This window comes from Balaenoptera musculus, chromosome 7 (assembly GCF_009873245.2).
Source record: "Balaenoptera musculus isolate JJ_BM4_2016_0621 chromosome 7, mBalMus1.pri.v3, whole genome shotgun sequence".
In the NCBI taxonomy this organism is placed as follows: domain Eukaryota; kingdom Metazoa; phylum Chordata; class Mammalia; order Artiodactyla; family Balaenopteridae; genus Balaenoptera; species Balaenoptera musculus.
This window is the reverse complement of record NC_045791.1, coordinates 3462050-3483814: the sequence shown is the minus strand read 5'-3', so window position 1 is coordinate 3483814 and position 21765 is coordinate 3462050. Positions and strand designations below refer to the sequence as shown.

Sequence of the window (21765 nt, the reverse complement as noted above, 5' to 3'; positions counted from 1 at the left end):
ATTCTTGCTTTCGATTTTTCTTGTTGATTTTTTCCTCATGTGTAAATTAGAATTACTTTATCTACTTAAAAATAATTATTGGTGTTTGATAGGAACTGTATTAAATTCATAAATTTAGAAGAATTATCCAAGAATATGATGTTTTTCTCCATGAATTTGTGTTCTTTTGTGCCATTTGGTGGTTATTTTAAATTTTATTCATATAGATCTTGCACAACTCTTACGAAAGTTTATTGCTAGGTATTATATTGTTATATTTATATGTTGGTTTATTTAGTTTTCCTATAAGTAACGGTATAAAATGGATCTTTTCTTCTATTTTATCGTCTAATTAGTTATTTAGATACATGATAGCTATCTTTTTTTTCCTCACTTCAATTATCACTTGCTGCTGGATTCTCTTATTGTTTGTGTAGTTTTTTAGATGATTCCACTTGCTTTACATCTGTTGACTAAGTGAGAAATAAACCTCTATTGTGTGAAGACACTGAGATTTGGGGCTTGTTACTGCAGCATTTCCTAGCTATCCTGACAGATACAAGTGACTTAAAAAAAATAAAGACGCTCAACACACAAATATATTAGGGTTAAATTCTCTGGGGGCAGTGGTATGGAATCAGGAGTTTAAGGAGAAAAAGCAAGAATGGAATTTCATACTGTTACAGAACTTATTCATGTATTTTTAAAAATTAATTAATTTTATTTATTTTTGGCTGCATTGGGTCTTCATTGCTGCCGGCGGGCTTTCTCTAGTTGCAGCGAGCGGGCTTCTCATTGTGGTGGCTTCTCTTGCTGCACAGCATGGGCTCTAGGCGCAGGGGCTTCAGTAGTTTTGGCTCATGGGCTTAGCTGCTCTGCAGCATGTGGGATCTTCCAGGACCAGGGTTCGAACCCGTGTCCCTGCATTGGCAGGGGGATTCTTAACCACTGCGCCACCAGAGAAGCCCAGAACTTATTCATCTATTTTTAAAATGGAAAATAGTGGGAATCGAATCACCATGGTGGGTATGTTTTAAAGAATAACATCCAGTTTTATTTAAAACCTTCATCACTTATAGCGTGCCAAAAATCAAGTCCTTTGCAACTATTTTAACCTGCACTGAAATCTTAGAGATGCCAAGTAAAAAGTCTTTAGGAACCGTAGCAGATGTTCTCAGCCTGGTCAGGGCAAGGTAGACTGCCTGGATTCTTCCTGCTGAGTACAGGCCACAGGATTCCTTCACCTTTCTCCAAGGCAGACCCATCGGCTCTCAGCTCACACAGGGAACCTGTGGGTCCAAGGAACGTTGCAGAGACAGGAAGAGCAGCTCTGGGAAAGCGCAAAGCCAGAACTCCCTCTTTCAGGGCAAGTGCTCTGAAGCCAGACGTTGGGGTTTCAATCCCGGGTCGCCTTCCTAGGAGTTGTGTGCTCTCGAAGAACGTTGTCAACCTCTTCGTGCCTTCCTCATTTGTAAAACGACTTATTATGAGTATTAAGTGACTTAATGAATGCAGAGTATCGAAAACAGCGAACGCAAAGAGCGCCGGAGCACGCGGGCGGCCAGCGTGGCGGCTCCGCGAGCTCGGGCGGTCCCAGCGCCGAGCCCCAGGCCGCCCGGCCGGCAGCGGGGCCTTCCCGCTCCTCCGACCACCCCGGCCGGGGGCGCGGAGCCTGACAGTCGGGAGAGGCGCAGACCCTTCGCCGCGGCAGCATTTACACAAGGGTCCCTGTAGTGCGGCGCTGTTTGAAAATACGAAACCGAATACACTTTTTTCTTAAGAAGTTAATAAAACCCTATAATTATGTTCCACTGTGTTCTTTCTACACTGCACGAAGAGCGCAAAGATAGCGTGAGGAAAAACATGAGCGTTTGTTCGAAAAAGTCAACAGGTACGCCCCGGGCGCCGATGACCTCTCAGGCACTCAGCCCTCCAGGCTCCGAATTCCGAGAGCCCGAGGACTCGGCCGGAGGATCTCCGCGCCGCGAGGCTCCCTGCTGCCTCCACATCCGGGCGCTTCTCGGACGCCGGCGGGAGCGCGCACGCCAGCTCCGAGCCCGGAAGGTGCCGTGAGGTCACGTGCCGGCGCGCCCCCGCCGCAGCGGGCTCCAGGCGGAAGTGAGGTTGGAGCTCGGCGGCTGCGCAGCGTTGGTGGGGAGCGCGGGCTGCGAAGAGGCGGACCGGGCCGAGCGGGGCGAGCGGGAACGCGGGCCGGGGAGGCGGCGGCGGCAACCGGGGCCTCGCGGCTCAGCCCCGCATCGGAGCAGGCCTCCGCGGCGCGCGCCCCTCGCCGAGCCCGACCGCCGTGCCCGCCCCGGGCCGGCGAGCGCTGGTCACCGAGGCCCAGGCCGCCGCCGCGGCGCCGTGAGTGCGGGCGGGGCGCGCGAGGGGTTCGGCGGCGGCTTGCGCTGCCGGAAGTGCGGCGCTTTGTGCGGCCGACCTGGGCGGCGCCAAGGTCGGGCCCGCGGCGGTGCTTTGTCCCGCGCGGGGCAGGGCGGGCCGGTGAGGCCCGAGGGAGGCGGAGCTGGGCGACCGGGCGCGCGGGCAGGTGCGGCGTGGGCGGCGGGGACGTTGCCTGGGGGCCGGTGAGAGGGGCGTTCGTTGCACGAGAATGTTCTCTGGGTCTTTTTAAGGTCCAGGTGATTAGATCAGTAAAATGAGCAAGAAATGGGGAAGCAGTGGGGTGGTGTTTTTGTAACTTAGGTTTAAGGTTCTTAGGATTTTCATCATTTCCAGTGTGTAAACTATTCACTTTGTCTACTCACAGAGTAAACATTATTCCATTTGTCCGGCAGAAGCTTAGCTTGAACGGGTTCAGTGTTTTCTTCAGAAAGGACGTGTCGTGGCCCATTCTGGGTTAACTTTGAGAGATGCGCCTTTACCCCCAAACGGGGTCGTCTTTTTTTATAGTGTATATAAGCATGTGTCTAATGGGTTGTATGAGTTAATGCTTCATTAAAGTCATACATAAAAGTATTATGTAGTGTTTTGCCAAGCAAAACAATTTTTTAAATGAAAAGCTTTGTCTCGTTTCCCCTCCTCAAGTTCTCAGATCATCCTTGTGTAATTTCAGATGATTTTTTCAAATAGTCTATGAAAAACTTGACGATAATAGTAGGGACACATTTTAGAACTTTGGTAAATAAACAAGTAGTGGATTATTTTTTCTTTGACAGCCAAGAATTGAACAATTAAAGGTTAATTTTTCTACTGTTGAAGGTACTGTGCTGCACACTGCGAAGTTTTTTTTCTCTCTTTTAAGCTTTATAAATCGGGCTTGCTTTAGTACGAGTGTTCGCATAGTTAACTTTTGTTTAGTCGCGTTTGTGACTAAATGCAGGCTTTAAGAGTTGGAGACTGCAGGCTTCCTCTAGGTTCTGTGCTGCAGTCACTGGACAGACCGAGCAGGTAGCGTGCCCTCGTCCTGCCTCCAGCCCTTGGGAATAGTGGAAGGATTGGGCTGTGTGTAAGGCAAGTGCCTGCAACCCAGGAGGAAGGAGGAAGCACCATCTGCTGCTGTTGCTGTTACTGCCTCTGCCCTCCTATCAGGCCCTGATATACTTGTTAGGATTTTTAGTTAGTATTCTGCTCTACAACTGCCTTTCAGCTCATTTCCATTTTAAGGTTAGACAGAATTGTGATGTCAAAATTATTTGAATTTTCAAACATGGGGAAAAGGTGTAGGGTAATGCCGCAGAGGTAGAGGATTAGAAGTATTAAAAAAGAAAACAAGTGCAATTAAAGAATATTTTAAGTTTTTTTAGGTTCTGTAGTTTACAGGCAAATTTTTGTCTACCAGACTTGTCTTATGTAAACAGCTTCTTTTCCTGGATCAGTTGAGAGCGATTTTAAAGCAACAGTACACCAGTGTACTAGAGTTAATGGTTACTTTTCTTGTGTCTGTGTTCCACTTTATGTCTGTATCATTGAAGTCTCTCCAGTTGTTCTGTGCAGAAAAATGTGAATTTTGCAATAGATTGCAAACCTTGATAGTGAAGGTAGAGTTTGGGGGAGTTTAGAATTTTATCTTATTATATACTCTTGATGTTATCAGATGTTACCGAGAATTTCCAGTTTAGATTGTATTAAAGGGATTTTATCTTGTATATTGCTGTCTGAGAGAGAATTTAAGCCCCTCGACATTAGTTTTCTTGATATGAAATACTAAGACAAGGCCTTTAAAGTTTTAGAATTACTATTTTGTGTGGGAACTTTGTTTAGGTCATGGTGTATTTTGAGACTAGAGAAAGTAGTACAGTGATGGGTGTTAAATATACTTTCCCTCTGATTATTATTGAATTTTCAAATTGAGAAATTTTTGCTGTCATCTTCTTTTTTAAAGGTAAATCTGAGACTTACTTATTTTGCTGCAGGTGTCAAACCACCCATAGGGATTCTGACATTTGAGTCATTACAAATGAGAAACTTAAAAAAAAAAAAAAAGTGATGCCCTTAGGATCTAGCCTTGGAATTGTGATCTTCGGCCCATACCAAATCAGACTGGGAAATTGGTGGTTTCTGGGTGGCCAGTGGCACTAGAATCCCAGGCAGAGTGGTGATGGTTTTTTCCTTAATTTTTCATTATTTAAAAAATATAAAAATACAGTGTACAGCCATATACCCAATATCTCAATTCCTTTTATGTAGAAATATTTTAAATTACGACTTCATGTCATTTTTATCCTTACATAGTTTAATATGTACTTCTAAAAATTGATGCATCTTTACATAACCAAAATAGTATTATCACATGTAACAAAATTAATGTTTGTTTAATGCCGTTTGATACCTAGCCCATATTCATTTGTATCCTCAAATCCTTAAAATAACCTTTTTACAGTTTTTTCCGTCTTAAAATCAGGATCCAAACAAAAGTCTCTTATGGCCTTTATTAAATCTGTCTTAATCTAGAACTATCCTTCTCTCCACCCTCCACCTTTTCCCAGACCATTGACTTAGTAAAGAAACTGGACCCCCTTGTCCTCTAGAATGCCCTCCTTTTGGCTTTGTCTGATTGCTTCATGGTGTTCAGCATATTCCTCTAACTCCTGCCTTTTTCTGTAACCTGGGAGGTAGATGTATAGGCTGCATTGGATTCAGATTTTAGTGTTTTAGTCGCAGTACACCTCAGATGATGCAGAGTAATTCCATCATATGAGGATGCAGATAATTAAGTAGTTTGACTGTTAGTGATGTTAAGATTGGTCAGTGGGTTCAGCGTTCATATCCACTAATCAGTAACAGATATGTTTCAACAATTCTGAATTCGATTTTAAATAAATGTCTCAACTTCATATTTATTGCTACGAAGAGTCCTATATTTTCCATTGGACAGTTCTTTTATTAAAGAACATTCAGAAAATATTCATGAGCTATCTCCGGACCAGGCACTAGTGAGATGCAGGGGGACAGGGCTGAATAAGGTATTTTCCCTGCCCTTGAGGCTCACGATCTTTGGGGAATCTCTCATCATATGAACAAGTAATTTAAAAAGCTGTATGACAGTTGTTCACAGAAGTTGTACAAACATTTTCTTTTGTTAATCCTGTTATTTTTTTAACCTATAATTTTTAATTATGACTTCTTAATCACTTTAGGAAATAGTTATTATTAGCCTCTTGGGAAGTATAAGTGCTTTCAGGAAACGTAACTTCTGGTTAGTTTGCAACTTATGGTATTTAGAATTCAAATGCAATTTTACACATTGTTTAGTGGCACATGTGGAGTAGGATTGTATTGCTGGTTTAGATGTAAGTCAGGTCATGAAAGGAGAGCCTTGTATTCAGTGCTTCATTGGAATTGTCTGCAGTTCCTGGCTGTTATGAATAATGCTGTTATAAACTTTCATGTACAAGTTTTTGTATGGATGTATGTTTTCACTTGTCTTGGGTATATACCTAGGAGTGGAATTGTCAGGTCAAATGGTAATTCCTGTGTTTAACTGCTACGCTACGCTGTTCATTGGCTTCATGGCCTACCAGGTGACATCTCCTGCTCAGCCCCACATTTAAGGGTCCCCACACGGTTTCAGTCTAACCCATGTCTCCATAATCATCTTTGCTGATTCCCTACATGCTCCAAGCTCCAAACAAGCCCAGTTGTAGTGTCCCTAAAGAGTGCATCTTGCATTTTCTAATTTCTGTGGCATTTCAAGATCCTACCTGTTTAGAGCTTATTGGAAACAGTAATCCAAGTTATTCCTGACCGTTCTTTTCTTCCTGCTTGAATTTTTGCTCTCCCCACTCAACCCTCAGAACACTTTATTCCTTTATGGCACTTAACACCCTTTGGCCTGAATCACCATTATTTATGTCTTCTGTCTTACAGGCCTGTGTTGTCCAATACAGTAGCCATCACCTACATGTGACTGTACAATTAAAATTAAAGTTAAACATGTAGTTCCTTGGTCGTGCTCGCCGTATTTCAGGTGTTCAGTAGCCATTAGTGACTACTCTATGTGGACAGAGCAGACATACATTTCCATCTTCACAGAAAGTTCTGTTGGACAGTACTTCTCTAGATTGCAAACTCAGAGCAGGGGCTGCGACTTTTTTTCCCCCGTGGCCTTTGTGTAGTGCTTTACTTATCTTGAATTCAATTAAGAAAATGAAATTACATCCTGGCACAGAATAGAGAAAGAGAGTTTTGGGAAGTATTCACTTCTCCAGAGATGGGAGTCGAACCAGAGAAGTAGATGAAATATGTGAAGACCTCCACATCCTCATGTTGTAGGTCCACCAAAAATGGGTTAAAAGTGCAGGAAAATGGGGATTGGCAGTTACCAATTTGTTTATTCTTAAACTGTGGTGTAAAATACAGTTGATTCTCATGTCTACTTCCTATGCCTTCCTATCCTTGTTTCTTTGTAGTCTGTTCTGTAGATCTGCATTGTCCAGGGTGGTGGCCTCTAGCCACACGTGACTATTTAGATTTAGATTGAAGTTAAGTAAACTAAAAAATCGGATCCTGTGCTAACCACATTCTTCAGGTGCTCAGTGTTTACTTGGAGCTAACGGATGCTATATTGGACAGCACAGATAGAGAACATCTTCATCCTTGTAGAAAGTACTGTTGCACAGCACTGATCTAGACTTCTCTCTTAGCTGTGGTTGTGGATGTCATGGCATTAAAAAGTATCTCTGCCTTTTGGTTTGGAAGTTAAAGAAATAAGATAATTACTTAGGTAATGAGTATCAATATCAATCACTGATATCCCCAATTTATTTCTACTTTAGAACTTGTTACAAAGGCTAAGGACTTGACCAGGTATAGTTTCTACTGAACTGCTTGGTTGTAAATATTCTGAGTCAGGTGAGCTGAAAATATGAAGTGGTTTGTTTTTGCATTTTGCCTTTGTAATGGAATTTGATACCTAGAGTGTTTTGAGGTGCATGTGTTTTTTAGAAAGTCAGCAGGTAGTTGCACCTTTTTTTGTGTAAGACATTGTTATTGGGGCTGAAGTTACTGCAAATAGGGCTAACTAAGTTCCAGTTCCCTATCTACATTCTAGCTGAGGATGTGGTGGGGAAGGCAGACACTAAAGCAAATACATGTACATTTTATGTTTTCCTTTTGTTTCTTTTTTTTTTTTTTTTTGGGCCATGCCACACAACTTGCAGGATCTCAGTTCCCCAAACAGGGATTGAACCCCGGCCACGGCAGTGAAAGTCCGGAATCCTAACCACTATGCCACCAGGGAACTGCCTGTTTTTCTTTTTACGTAGACTTTTTTTAAAGAGCAGTTTTAGGTTCACAGCAAAACTGAGCAGAAAGTGCAGAGTTCCCATATACCTGTTGCTCCCCCCATTGCTGTTTTTATTTTTAAATTTAAGATCCCCTTTGTCCTTACTACCACATAAGTCAGGGAATACTGAATAGTCTTAATTAAGCTCACACTTTAAAAATACACTGGGTGATAAAATTCAGAGGAAGGGATAAAACCATGGTTGTAGCTGTGCAAGTTTGTGAACTTTTCAGGCAAAAAAGATTGGGAATTATAGAATGGGTTAATAGAGTTGCTGGGCTGTGCTAATTTGTCTTTTTTTAGGAAATAGACATATATTTAACCTAAGTTATTTCAGCAATAGAGAAAAGTGCAAAATGAACACTAAACCACCCCATCTAGAGGCAATCACTGTTCATATTTTAATTTCCTCCCAGACTTTTTTCTGTTTGTGCTAGAGGTGCACATGCCCATAAATGTAGGTGCAAATTTGGGAGCATACTGCATTACAGTATTGTACCGTTTTTTTCCCCAATTAACGTGATATCTATCTGTATTTTTAAACACTTTAAAAAGCAGCTGCATGCTATTTCATGCTCTGGATAGATCTGGTTAAGACTGTTCTCTGTTATAAGGACATTTAGATTATTTATAGGTATTTTTTCACGGTTTTAAGCAGGGACACAGAGAACACTTTTTTCCCTTAGCTTCTGATGGACCGAAGAGAGTTATAAAGGAAAGCCTGTAGTGTCCTGGTGAGCACCCATTAGGACTTTGGCGTTCCTTTTCTGTTCTCTGGTGGTTGGCAGCAGCGTGAAATGCCTTGTTTTATAATATACTAGAGAAAGGACTCTTGTTCTTTTGAGACTGATGATGGAGAAAAACCTGAGAACAAAAGTGCTTGGCTAAATCACTTTTTTTCCCTTTTTAGTTCTTGAAATCATGAATCCTGTTTATAGCCCGGGTTCTTCTGGGGTTCCCTATGCAAATGCCAAAGGAATTGGTTATCCAGGTAAGCAAGTAAAATTTTGTTTCCATTTTTCAACTTTGAACACGTGGTGAATTTCTGTGTCACTAAGAATGCTTTCGATGGACAAACTCAGCTCACGTGGCTGAGATAGGGAAGAAAATGTATTGGCTCATGGAATTGAAAAATCAGGAGCTTGGTCTGGCTTTGGTCAGAGGCTGATCTGGTGGCTTCAAGGGTGGGGACTGGCATCTAGTTCTTTACTTCCTGTGCTCAGCTTCACTTCCTCAGTGTCCTCTCAGTGTGCGTCACAGGTCACACTTCTCCCCATTGTGGTTCTGTGGTGCTCAGCCCCCCCCCTTGGCTGTGAGTCTCTTCATCTGGCTCTGGCTCTCATCTTGTTCCCTCCACACCAGCACCTGGGGCCAGGAGGGGAGTCTGCTGATGAATTTAGGCCTGAGTCATGTTCCCCACCTTACTGAAGTCTGCTACTCCAACATGGGCTGTGATGGAGGGGGTGAAGCACAATTTGGGGGAATAGGAGTTGGTGGTCAAAAATAGCAAATTGTTGTCCTAAGTGAAAGGAATAGTTATTTGTAGAATTACAATCGTGGCTTTAGATAATATGGTGGAACAGATACTCTTAAAACCCTGTTGCTAAAAACCCTTGGAAAATTGAATAAAACATTTAAAAAACGTTTAACCGAACTTGGAAGAAAGGAAGAGATTTCTGCAGCTGAATGTGAAAGCGACATAAAAACCAGAGCATTTGGCCATTGAGCTGATGCGCCTGTCCTGGGGGCATTTGTTATTTGTGGGTTTTAGCAACCCATTTGGGGACAGAAATTGAGGCCTTTGGCCCTTGTAAGGCTGGGAGTTGGAGTGGGACCCCTCATCAGTCTGATTCCTCCAGAGGGTGATACTCCCATTGGAGAGGTAGGCTAAACAATCCATGCACTGGCTCCACGGGGAAGTTCAGTTTCTGCTTGGGCTCTGGGAAGGGAGAACTCTTTTCTAAGAATTTGTAACTATTCAGGGATGTTTCAGGCTCTACTTTGAATTACTTGTCCTTCCCAGGGGGTCCATACATCGAGAAACTAACATAAAAAAATACTCTCTAGGCGGCACTATTCCCTGGAGCACCTGACAACAGCAGGTGCAGAACTGCTGTGGAGGCAAATGTTCTCAACCCAGGTTGTGTGGGTTTCCCACAAAGTTCTGCCTGTTAACAAGTCAAAATTATTACAGAACACTGTGATGTTATTCGTCATGTCAGAGTCACCAGTCATGATAGACAGCAGGAATAAAACAGAAACCATATCACACAAGCATGTTTAGAATTACTGAAGATGCAGAAGAAAGAATCATATCGAAAAGAACCAACTGGAACTTAAATGGAAAAAAAAAGGCGTCTGAACAAAATTCAAGTTAAGCTGCAGATAAAACACTGCTAAAGGGAGGACCAGAATGCAGTGTAAGGAAAGGGGGAAACAGACTGGTTAAGAAATAGAGGTGTTAGGATGAGAAGTTTTGAGGAGCATTAAAAGCTCCAGAAGGACTAAGTAGAGAGACTAGAAGAAAAGGAGTGCCAGGATTTTCCAGAATTGATAAAAGGTGATTTAGTGATAAGGCCTCCTGTCTTTAACGTATTAACACTAGTTTAAACAGAAGGCTAAATAGCTGAAGAGAATCCTGTGTAAATCTGAAACCAGGCAATAGGCAAAACCTGATGGTATTAGCATTACCTGAGAGACTATATAATGAAACATTGGTTGCCTCTCATACCAGTTCTGTGCACTTTTTAAAATTTTATTTTATTTTTTAACATCTTTTTTTTTTTAATTTTTTTTATTTTTTAACATCTTTATGGGAGTATAATTGCTTTACAATAGTGTGTTAGTTTCTGCTTTATAACAAAGTGAATCAGCTATACATATACATATATCCCCATATCTCCTCCCTCTTGCATCTCCCTCCCAGGTGCACTTTTTTAGGGGTTTTCTTGGTCTTAAAATTACATTTAAAAGAAAATTTCTGTAACTTTAAATCTGTTTAAAATTTTATAGTTTCTTCTTATTTTATCCATTTCTTTATACCTGTCTTGTCTATTTTCTTGGTTTTAGTATTTTAGTCTCCTTGACTTTCATAAAACTCTCTAGATCAGCAAGGGTTTAGTGTAGGAACTAGTAACCACTCTAGGTATTTTGAATGGGAGTGGGAGTTAAACATAGCGAAATAATGTGCCTACAGAATTTTGAGGCTAGCATAACTTCACTACCAAAAACTAACAAGACATTACAAGGAAAGAAAGTGCTTTTATACCGTTTTATACTTTTATACCAGTAAATGGAGAGGCTTGTCCATAACTTTCTAAAATTTACATTTAGTGGGAAAAAAGAAACACTTCCCAACAACTTCATCTTTTAATTGTAGTAATATGGTAACTGACATATGGTCAGCCCTTCATATTGGTGGATTTTGGGTATTGTGTCCTGGAACCAATACCCCTAGGATACTGAGGAATGACAATAATTGGGTTCATATGCACCATCTTACTGTTATTTTCTAATTGATAGCACCTGTTTTTTTTTTGTTTCATTCACTTTCTTTTTCTTCTTTTGGATTAACCAAGTATTTTTCATTAAATTTTTCCTTCTTTTAATTTTTGAAAAATTCTTTTGCTATTTAGTGATGACTCTAAAGATTACAACACTTTTTGCTTCCCCTCCCCTCCTGCCTCCCCTTCTCCCCTCCTGCCTCCCCTTCTCCCCTCCTGCCTCCCCTCCTCCCTCCCCTCCTCCCCTCCTCCCCTCCCCTCCTCCCTCCCCTCCTCCCTCCCATCCCCCTCCCCCCATCCCCCTCCCCTCCCCATCCCCTCTCCTCCCTCCCCTCCCCTCCTCCCCTCCCCCTCCTCCCCTCCCCTCCCCCTCCTCCCCTCCCCCTCCCCTCCTCCCCCCTCCTCCCCTCCCCTCCTCTTCTCTCTCCTTTTACTGTGTGTCTGCTAGCAGTGACTTTTGTTTTAGTTTGTGAAATGTTTTTATTTTGCTTTCATTTTTGGAGCATATTTTTGATGAGTGTGTTGGTTTTCTGTGGCTGCTATAACAAATTGCTACAAAGTTTGTGGCTTAAAAACCACAGAAACTTATTCTCTCACAGTTGTGGGAGCCAGAAGTCCAAAATTCAGGTGTTGGCAGGGCCTCACACCCTCTGGAGGCTCGAGGTAAGAATCCTTTCTTGCCTCTTGAAGTTTCTGGAAGCTTTCAGCATTCCTTGACATGAATAGCCTTGTGGCAGCATCACTTCGGCTTCTACTTCCATGGTTACATCATTTCCTTCTCGTCTCTGTTTCATATGCGGACACTTGGCATTGGGTTTAGGCCCCCACCACCCGTAATCCATGATGATCTTATCTCAAGGTCCTTAACTTAAGTCTACAAAGACTGTTTTTCCAAATAAGGTAACATTTATAGGTTCCAGGGATTTGATGATGTATCTTCTGGGGGGGTGGGGTTTCCCTGCCATACTGAGTATACAGTTTTAGGTTGGCAGTTATTTTCTTTCAGCACTTTAAAGGCAGTTGTATTGTCTTCTGGTTTCTGTCAGAATTATTTTTGTTTCTTTGGAGTTAGTATATCCCTTCCCTCCCCCCTGCCCCCCACCCCGCTGCTTTTAAAATATCTTTGTTTTTACTGTGAAATGGCTAGATGTGATTTTCTTTGTGTTTATCTTGCTTAGTGCTCACAGAGCTGCTTGACTCTGGCTTGATAAGAGGGCAGTAGAAGGAAGAAACGGGGAGGAAAAAATATCTCCTCTGAAGTGAAGGTAGTTTTTCCAGAAGAGTGGGCTTTAGTCTCACTTTAAGGAGAACACTTTTAAATAGCTTGGAGAGCTCAAAACTGCTGTTTAGGGAACTGAAAACCACATGAGCTAAGAACAACATTTTAAAAAAGCCCCTGGCACAGCAGCAGGAGGATGAGGAGTTGGTTGGGCACGGTTCTGAGCACAGGGGTGGAGAAGCAGAGGCTCCTCCCAAAGGCACTGACAGCCGCTGGCATCCGGGTCAGCGGCAGGGGCCAGGGGGTGGGGTGGGGTTAGAGTCTGCCAGGGCACTCACCCCTCCCTGCCCCACCCCACTACGACCTTCACCCTTCCTCCCTCCACCTCTGAAACCCAGGGGCAGCTTGAACCCCCAGCGACCGTCTCAGCAGCCCAGATTCTCCCCCGGAGCCTGGCAAGTTCTAGGACTGGAAGCCAGGCTAGCAAGCCCGGCGCCAGAGGTGCAGTCGGACCTGGAAAGAGTGTGGGGGGGGGACTGGAGCCTTAAAGCCCACCCACATCCTTCAAGGGGAGGGAGGAACGCATCTTTTTAACAGTACTTCTCAGGGGTCAGCCTGCTCCCCACCCCATGGTGATCCATGCTCACTTGACACGGACCACCTCCTAACTGTCCCCCTCAATTCCGCCCTGAGGGGTCCTCTGACGTCTGTGACAGCGTGGGTCCCGACCTCTTTAGTCAGCTAAGGCCAGCACTTCAGGGGTCCCTCCAGTCCCCCCTCTGTCGTCGTGTCTCCCTGCCCCCTGTACTTTATCTAATAGAGGAAGGAGCGCAGTCAAGGGACCTGCGAGCCTGTGGATGAGTTTTAAGCCCGAGAGCCCGAGATGCAATTAAATATTATTGGAACCTACTATGAGGTGGGGGAGGGGAGGCCAGGAGGCTGCCTCCCACCGCGGCGGGTCCAGCTCTGGGACCCTGCACCCCCCCATCCCCTCCCTCGCTTCCCCAACTTCAGCAGGAGGAGCTCTGCAACCCCACCCAGTCCTTTGCAGCTCCCCCTCCTGGAGTCCCCTCCCCACCCGTGGGCGGAGCACGAAGGGCAGGGCCTAGACGAGGGACCAAAGCTCCCCGGGACTATGTTGCCCATGCACGGCTCTTCTGAACAGCAGGGGCGGCTTGGAGCAAACCTGAGCTCTAGTTTTCTAAGTCATAAGAAATACACAGTTTAAAGACCTTGTTGGCTGACTGCAGTCTGTGGATCACCCGTGGTCTGTATTATCAGTTTATCTTTTTCTTTTCTTTTTCACCCATATGGTCCTGTGTCTTGCCATTCCTAGTGTTTTTTTCATGGAATGTAGTAAACAAGTGTATTAAAAATTATAGGTGATCCAGTTGATACCTTCCTTTGTTAACCACACAGCATGTTGCTTGATCTTTTTTTCCCCCCCCAGCTTTACTGAGGTATGATTGATAAATAAAAACCATATGTATTTAGGTTGTACAACATGGGTTTTTTTAAGGTGTACGTGATGATTTAATCTATGTATATGTTGTGAAATGACTACCACGATTAAGTATCTCCAAATATCATCACATTGGGGATTAGGGTTTCAACATGTAAATTTTGGAGGGGACACAGACATATCATGCCCCCAGGCCAACGATGTCCATGTATTCTGACTTCGCCTTTGTTGCGTGAGGGTATCGGACACTGAGATGGAGTTAGGAGTTCAGCCATTGTAGGGGTGGGTAACGCTTGTAAGGATCCGGTGGGGTGGAAGCAATACTGGGTGCGGGAGCCTCGGGACCGTGGTGCGAGTGGGCAGTGTCAGCCGGCTCATTGGGGGGTCCTGGGGCAGCACTGGCAGTTAGAGGAGGCCTCGGCAGGCAGAGGTGGCCCTGGAAAGCGTTGCTGCTGAAGGCTCTCTGCCCGCGTCCTCCTCCCGGCTGAACAGCAGCTTGTTTTCTGGAATAGAGATGCAGGTGGTGGTGGTCACTTGGCTTTGTCAACTTAATGATTGTTCCCTGTCAGTTCACAAAGGTTTGCCTTGTTCTTGTTTGTATTTTATAATACATAGTACTGCTGAAGATAATCCTTCATCTTGTGGGGTTTCCATAGTTTTATTCAACCAGTTCTTTGCATGGGTATGTTGTTTGAAGTCTTTTGCTTTTCCAGTAATACTGCAGTTGATAGTGTTTGTGAAAATTATCTTCAGAGTGGATTCCTTGAGGTGGGATTGACAGTGGAGAGAGTAAATGCAGATGTGATATTTTTTTTCCTGTTACTCTTTTTTTTAATTTTAATTTTATATTGGAGTATAGTTGATTAACAATGTTCTGTTAGTTTCAGGTGTATAGCAAAGTGATTCACTTATACATATACATGTGTCTATTTTTTCTCAAATTCTTTTCCTATTTAGGTTATTACAGAATATTGAGCAGAGTTCCCTGTGCTATACAGTAGGTCCTTGTTGCTTATCTATTTTAAATATAGCAGCGTGTACATGTCAATCCCAAACTCCCAATCTATCCCTCCCCTCTACCCTGGCAACCCTCAGTTTTCTCTAAGTCTGTGAGTCTGTTTCTGTTTTGTAAATAAGTTCATTTGTTTCTTTTTTTTTTTTTTTTTTTTAGATTCTACATATAAGCAATACCACATGATACTTGTCTAAGTGATACCACATGATATTTGTCTTTCTCTGTCTGATTTACTTCACTTAGTATGATAATCTCTGGGTCCATCGATGCTGCTGTAAATGGCATTATTTCATTCTTTTTAATGGCTGAGTAATACTCCATTGTAGGTATACCACATCTTCTAACGCAGATGTAATTTTAAAGGTACTGCCGAGTTCCCTTCTTGCGTAGGATTTTTACTGCTTTGCGCTCCTACCAGAAGGGTGTGAGACTGTTGTTTACCCCACAACCTTGCCAAGAGAGCGTGTCCTCAGCTTTTGGATTTGTGCCAGCCTGAAGTTCGAAATGGTAGTTGGCAGTTCTCTCTGTCCATGTCTTCCGTTGGTTTTTTTTTTTCTATTGGGTTTTTGTTTTTTTAACTTTAAAAGTTATTTATATATTAAGTGTATGTGCCCTTTGTCTAAATAATTTGCAAGTATATTTCTTGTAAAAAGCTAAGTCTTTTTTACGCAGTTCGTGGTATTTAAGTTTTTGTTTTTATGAAGTGATTGGGATTTGGGATCACGTCCAATCTCTTGCAAGAGGGGGAGTCTGGGCAGTGTGATTTTTAGCTTGCCAACCCCTGCCTGCCAGAAGGGAGGTAGAGTCGATGTTGGAGGAGACAGTCCATGGGACTCGCCAAGGGGCGTCTTCAGGAGGACAGTACTGTGACCGGGAAGATGGACCCGAGTGGGAGGGAACAGTGGTTCTCAGCCGTGTTGATTTGGAACCCTGCAGATTAGAATTTTCTGGAGGGATTACAGCTTCCCACAACTAGTTGTGTCGGTAGTAAAGGCTAGCAAACCTTGGTCATCTTGGCTCTGCGCCCTGAATGTAGAGAAGGCTCTTTAAGGCCCCATTGTCACGTGGTGAGTGGATCGAGCTGAGCTGTGAGGGACCTGGAGCGAATAACTGAGGCCCCTCTGGTTTTGACTGAAACACTGACGTCTTTCTTGATGTTTCTGTTGTGTTCACGTGATCAATTAGTGGTTGTAGTTTAGTCTTATTAAGGATTCCTCATTTGTGTTAATAAAGGTCAGGTTGCTTGCAAACGGAATGTGTGAGTGGATTTTTCCCAGTTCCATTTGTGTATGGTGCTGGTTAGAGCCCGTGTAGCACGTGAAGCTCGCAACACTCTTATTACTCTTGCTAAGTAATAAATTAGGGGATTAGAATCAAAAATAAAACTGCCAGAAGAATTGGGAGTTTTCTGACTTCAGCTTAGGTTTTTTTTTTTTCTTCTGCATTCTAATTCAGTTTCTGTCAAATTTTTTTAATTGTAGAAAGTTGTAAGCATTTATACTCTTAGGTTAAAAACACATGTTTATGATTGTGACCCATCACAGCTCTGAGGAGAGGAGACAAGTAGAGACCACCTGCTCAGCACCCATAGCACTGTTGGGCTCCTGAAGTCAGTCTGGGAGTTGCGGTGAAGAAGCTGAGGACGACTGGGTCTGTGGGAGCCCTGGTTTTAAAATCACATTGTTCTTTGTTTTTCTCCAGCTGGTTTCCCCATGGGCTATGCAGCAGCAGCTCCGGCCTATTCCCCCAACATGTACCCTGGAGCGAATCCTACCTTCCAAACAGGTATGCAGGCCGTATGTGCCGGGTGGCAAAAGTGCTTTGTCCATGTGGCTGGGGGAGAATGTCAAGTGGATGGATTTGGAGAAAGGTGGTTATAGAATTGGGATTTGGGGTTGAATTGATTTATTGGTTCATAAAATTAGGTTTCTTAATACGTACAATAAAAGCTTAATTCTTATTGCACATAAAGCTTTGTATCAATATATTGCATTTCTGGCGTCCTTCCACAACACAGATCTTCATTCCAATCATAGCTTGTTACAGGTAACTAGTTGTGCCCGAACATGTATGTATTTATGAAATAGTGTTGATTATTAGAAACTAAAGATCATGTTGCCATGTTAATAAGTAGAATTTCCATGTTGCTAACATTTTTAGAGATAACTGATTTCTGTCTAGAACTTGAGCACTTTGAGTATGGCTTTAAAAGAAAGTCTTATTTTCTATGTAAGATGCATGAGAATAGTTTCAGATTTTAGAAATCAGTGGTACAGTTGAAAGTGGAATTTGTTTGGGTCTGGACCTTGTAAAGACAGTTTTTTTTTTTTTTTTTTTTTTAAGATCTTATGTGGCCAATTTACTAGTTTATTTATTTATTTATTTTTGGCTGTGCTGGGTCTTCGTTTCTGTGCGAGGGCCCTCTCCAGCTGCGGCAAGTGGGGGCCACTCCTCATCGCGGTGCATGGGCCTCTCACCGTCGCGGCCTCTCCCGTTGCGGAGCACAGGCTCCAGATGCGCAGGCTCAGCGATTGTGGCTCACGGGCCCAGCCGCTCCGCAGCACGCGGGATCCCCCCAGACCAGGGCCCGAACCCATGTCCCCTGCATTGGCAGGCAGACTCTCAACCACTGTGCCACCAGGGAAGCCCTAAAGACAGTTTTTTTTTTAATGGGACTTTCCTCTTTGAGCTTGCATTTTGGTGTTGGCTCATTCCAGGCTTTATTCACCCAGGATGGACTTTGTGATTCTGCTGCAGCAGTGGTGGCCTACACTGTGATCCAAAGGCTCAGCCTCACGTGTCTCTTGGGGTGCTTCTTTGTCCCTCAGAACCCCTAGCCTCACATAGTTAACTTGACAGGAGAGGAGACAGCAGCAGTGTCCTTTTCCTGAGTTCTTCCAATTTGATAATCATAAAATTCTTCCTTCCTTCTGTGTCCCTTCTGTCCATGACTCCCATTCCATTCCCACTCTGACTGCCTTTGTTCACCCTGTAGCTCACACCCAGAGAAAGACTTCTTAGCTTGGTCTTCCTGCTCCCAAGCTTTCTGTCCTTGACTTCATGTTCCCTGCACTTACACCAGAGTAATGTTCGCAGTATGAAGGTTTCCCATGACTAAGACACAGTGAAGCCTAGCGTCCCAACTTTAAATCCCTAGCTCTTTGGCACATTGACCTGTTCTTTCCAAAAGAGATTTTGTTTTGTTTTTGCATAGCTTTTATTCACACTCTTTCTCTCCCAAGAACTAGAGAACCTGCTACTTTGTGCCATCTTTTGGGATCTGTTATGGAACATCCCTTCCCTGGGACAAGCAGTATTATGTTATTACTCACTAGATTATTTAAGGGCCAGATGGCACCACCATCTCCTTTTGTGAAGCATCTCATCTTGTTTAACTTTTTTAAAACAGCTCTCTGGAGGTCTGAATGACATTCAGTAAACTGGATATATTTAAAGGGTACTTGATATGATGTATGCCACCTTCTCAGTCTAGAGTGAGCATATCCCTCGTCCCCAAAAGTTTTCTCCTGCCCCTTTGTGACCTCACCTAGGCTCCAGGAAACCACTCATCTGTGTTCTCTCACTACAGATCGTATGTAGTTTCTAAAATTTTGTGTAAGTGAATCATATTGAATGTCCTTTTTGGGGGACTGGCTTTCATTCAGGATAATTTTTGACATCCATGTTGTAGTGTATATCAGAAGTTCGTTTCTTATTATTGTTGGGTAGTATTGCATTGTACAGAAATAGCACAAATTGCTTATTCATTCACTGGTTGATGAACATTTGGGCTGTTTGCAATTTGAGGCTGTTACACATGAAACCGCTGTGAATATTTGTGTACATTCTTTATGTGGACATACACTTTCGTTTCTCTTGAGTAAATACAGAGGAGTGGAGTGGCTGGCTCTTAAGGCAGGCGTATATTTAACTTTGTAAGAAGCTGCCACACTGTCTTCCAAAGGAATTGTGCTATTTCATGTTCCCACCAGCGGTCGGGGAGGGTTCAAGTTCCTTTATATCTTTGCTAATACTTGATATAGTCATTCGTTTTAATTTTAGCCATCCTAGTGAATATGTAGTGATATCTTCTGTAGTTTTAATTTGAATTTATCTAATGACTAATAATGTTGAACATCTTTTCATGTGCCTGTTTGCCACTTGTGTGTCTTTGGTTAAGTGTTTGTGTACATCTTTTTCTGCCTGTCAGTTTTTAAGTTTGTTTTCTTATTGTTGGGTTTGAGAGTTCTTTATTAGATATATGATTTGCGAATATATTTTCATAGTCTGTGGCTCTTCACAGTGTCTTTAAAAGAGCTTTTTTTTAAAAAAAAAATTATTTATTTATTTTTGGCTGTGTTGGGTCTTCGTTTCTGTGTGAGGGCCTTCTCTAGTTGTGGCGAGCGGGGGCCACTCTTCATCACGGTGCGTGGGCCTTTCACTATCGTGGCCTCTCTTGTTGCGGAGCACAGGCTCCAGACGCGCAGGCTCAGTAGTTGTGGCTCACGGGCCTAGTTGCTCCACGGCATGTGGGATCTTCCTGGATCGGGGCTCGAACCCGTGTCCCCTGCATTAGCAGGCAGATTCTCAACCACTGCGCCACCAGGGAAGCCCAGAGCAAGAGTTTTTAAATTTAATGAAGTTCACTTTATCATCTTGTTCTTTTATGAATCATGGTTTTGGTATAGTTTCTAAGAAATCTTTGCCTAACCCAACATCACAAAGGTTTTCTCCTACAAGTTTTATAATTTTAGGTTTCACATTTAGGTTTATGACACATTTTGGATTAATTTTTCTATATGGTGGTAGGAATGGATTGAAGTTTATGTTTGTATTAAGTATTAGTTGTTTTTTTTTACTGTATGTGATCATGCTGCAGACCACCATAAAATGTCACTGTTCTAGAATTCTGCAGTGTAGCTCACTTGTACTCATTTTCTCTATGGAGTACAAATTGATGTAAAAATATACTATAAGCTTCCAACTTTCTTATTCTTTTACAAAAAGAGCCTCAGGTTTATTTGAGGCTGGTGAAGCCGTTTTCCTTGCCCAGGGTGTGAAGTGCTCCCCTGAAGGGAAAGCTTGGTGTTTAGTGGGCTGGTGCTGGTGTCTGATAGCTTCCTCCTCTGGCCAACCTGTAGAACAGGTGCCATTCCTCTTCTCTCGCGTGTTTCCTTTCTTGTAGAGAGATGGGCCCTTTCTTGCCTCTTTTCCAAGACTGCTCTCAAGCTGTTCCTCTAACCCAGAAGCTGGGGCGGGCAGGTGGGAGTAGTGGTCTTGGTGGGAACGGTGGCTGCCAAGAGGGCCTGCCTTTTTGAAAGGGGTGTCCACTGATGGGTGCTGGATAGTTGTCGGCTGCCACACTGCTGGCCCAGCATTGCCGGATCTTCAGATTTTTAGGAGAAGCTGGGAATAAAGATGTATGTGAAATTGGCGAATGAGAAAGATGGAAGGCACTTGGAAGGTCCTGCCGGTGTCATGCGAGTGCTTGCAGCTCCCTGATCTGAGTCTAGGCTACCGCTGGGCTCCCGTCTTTTTCTGGGAGCCTCAGCATTTTCATAGCTTGAATTTTTAAATTTCCTTTTTCAGTGGGCTTTTTTTCTTATGTGATGAGTAAGCCAAAACTGTCACTATAGAAAAATTAAACAAAATTTTTCTCCGTTTCTGCTGCTTTCTCAATGTTCTGGTTCTCTCACCACCAGATTTTCGGACAAAGCTGATGTATAGTATAGGGGTTGTGTATGTGGCTTTTAAAGCACTTTTGCAGCCCTAACACTGCTTATTTCTTAGCTCTTACAAGTGTGACATAGGGAGGTTTTAGAGAACCTTGTGAGGAGATGTCATGTCTTTTGCTGAAAAGTTCCATTACTCAGAATCTGGAAATGGAGGTGGTATTCATTTCATCCTCATGAACAAGCCTAGTAGGCTGAGTACATGTGCAACCAGAGAGGGCTGTCTTTTTTTGGAATCAGAACAATATATTGGAAAGAGTTTGGGCTGTAGCATTAGCAAGATGTGGCTCAAATCCTGACTCTTGTCACTCCTGGGAAAGACGTTTCATTTTTGGCATTTTGTTTAATGAATCATTATATGTCCTCAGCTGTGTTATTTGAGGATTCTAGCTGCAAGCATGCAGTCAAGCTCCCAAGGCACCAAGGCTGCACATTCAGGCTTCTCTTCTGTTCCCATTTACAGCCAGGAGTATCTGTAACGAATATTTGCATTGATCATCTGAAATCATCAAAAAAACATTCAGTTCTTTGTAGTAAGCTCTATGTAAGAGGTGATTTAGATATTACATTGGCACATATTTTTAAAAGATGAAAACGTTGCTAAGAGTGATGGAAGGGCTTCTGTGGTTGCTGCCATGCATGACTTGATGGCGGATAAATTGGGGAAACGTTTTTGGAGGACAGTTTGGCATATAAGAGAAAGAAGCTTAAAAATGAGAATAATCAGTTACGCAAATATTTATGTGTACGTGCAGGTATATCTAGTAAAGTAATGGTTTGATTAAACTGTTGGTTTATTTCAGTGTTTAACTGGTCTTATTACTTGTTTATGAGGGATATTTAGTAAGTGGAAATGCTTTACGATATGCCACTTTCTTTCTTTTTAAGCTCAGAATTATGTCCATGGAGTAAGATCCCAGGTTTGTTTAAAAATTTTCACTTATGGTGGCCACACAGCAGAGAAGAGCATTAGCGTGTTAACAGGTTGTGGGGTCATGGCCTCTGTTTCTCTCTCTCACTTAAGTTAAAGGTTTACATTCACATAGTTTAAAGATTCCTAATTTTCCTTCCTACCCCTGTTACTGTGACCCTGTGAGCATTGCTCACTGCT

At 43.1% G+C, this 21765-nt stretch overlaps 1 protein-coding gene across 6 annotated transcripts in view; it reads left to right on the top strand.

The window, feature by feature from the left end:
- The first annotated feature begins 990 nt into the window (after positions 1–990).
- The window catches only part of FAM168B (family with sequence similarity 168 member B), a 38557-nt gene continuing 17782 nt past the window's right edge, over positions 991–21765 (top strand). Inside the window, exons 1-3 of one of the 6 annotated variants that reach the window (XM_036857389.1) lie at positions 991–2343; positions 8634–8714; positions 16624–16707. In XM_036857389.1, the coding sequence (XP_036713284.1) occupies positions 8645–8714; positions 16624–16707 (154 nt within the window). In that variant the 5' untranslated portion in view covers positions 991–2343; positions 8634–8644. Of the gene's footprint in view, positions 2344–3179; positions 3199–3234; positions 3388–7271; positions 7291–8438; positions 8458–8633; positions 8715–16623; positions 16708–21765 lie in introns of those variants that run through there. The other 5 variants (XM_036857390.1, XM_036857394.1, XM_036857392.1 and 2 more) reach the window with 5 other exon arrangements.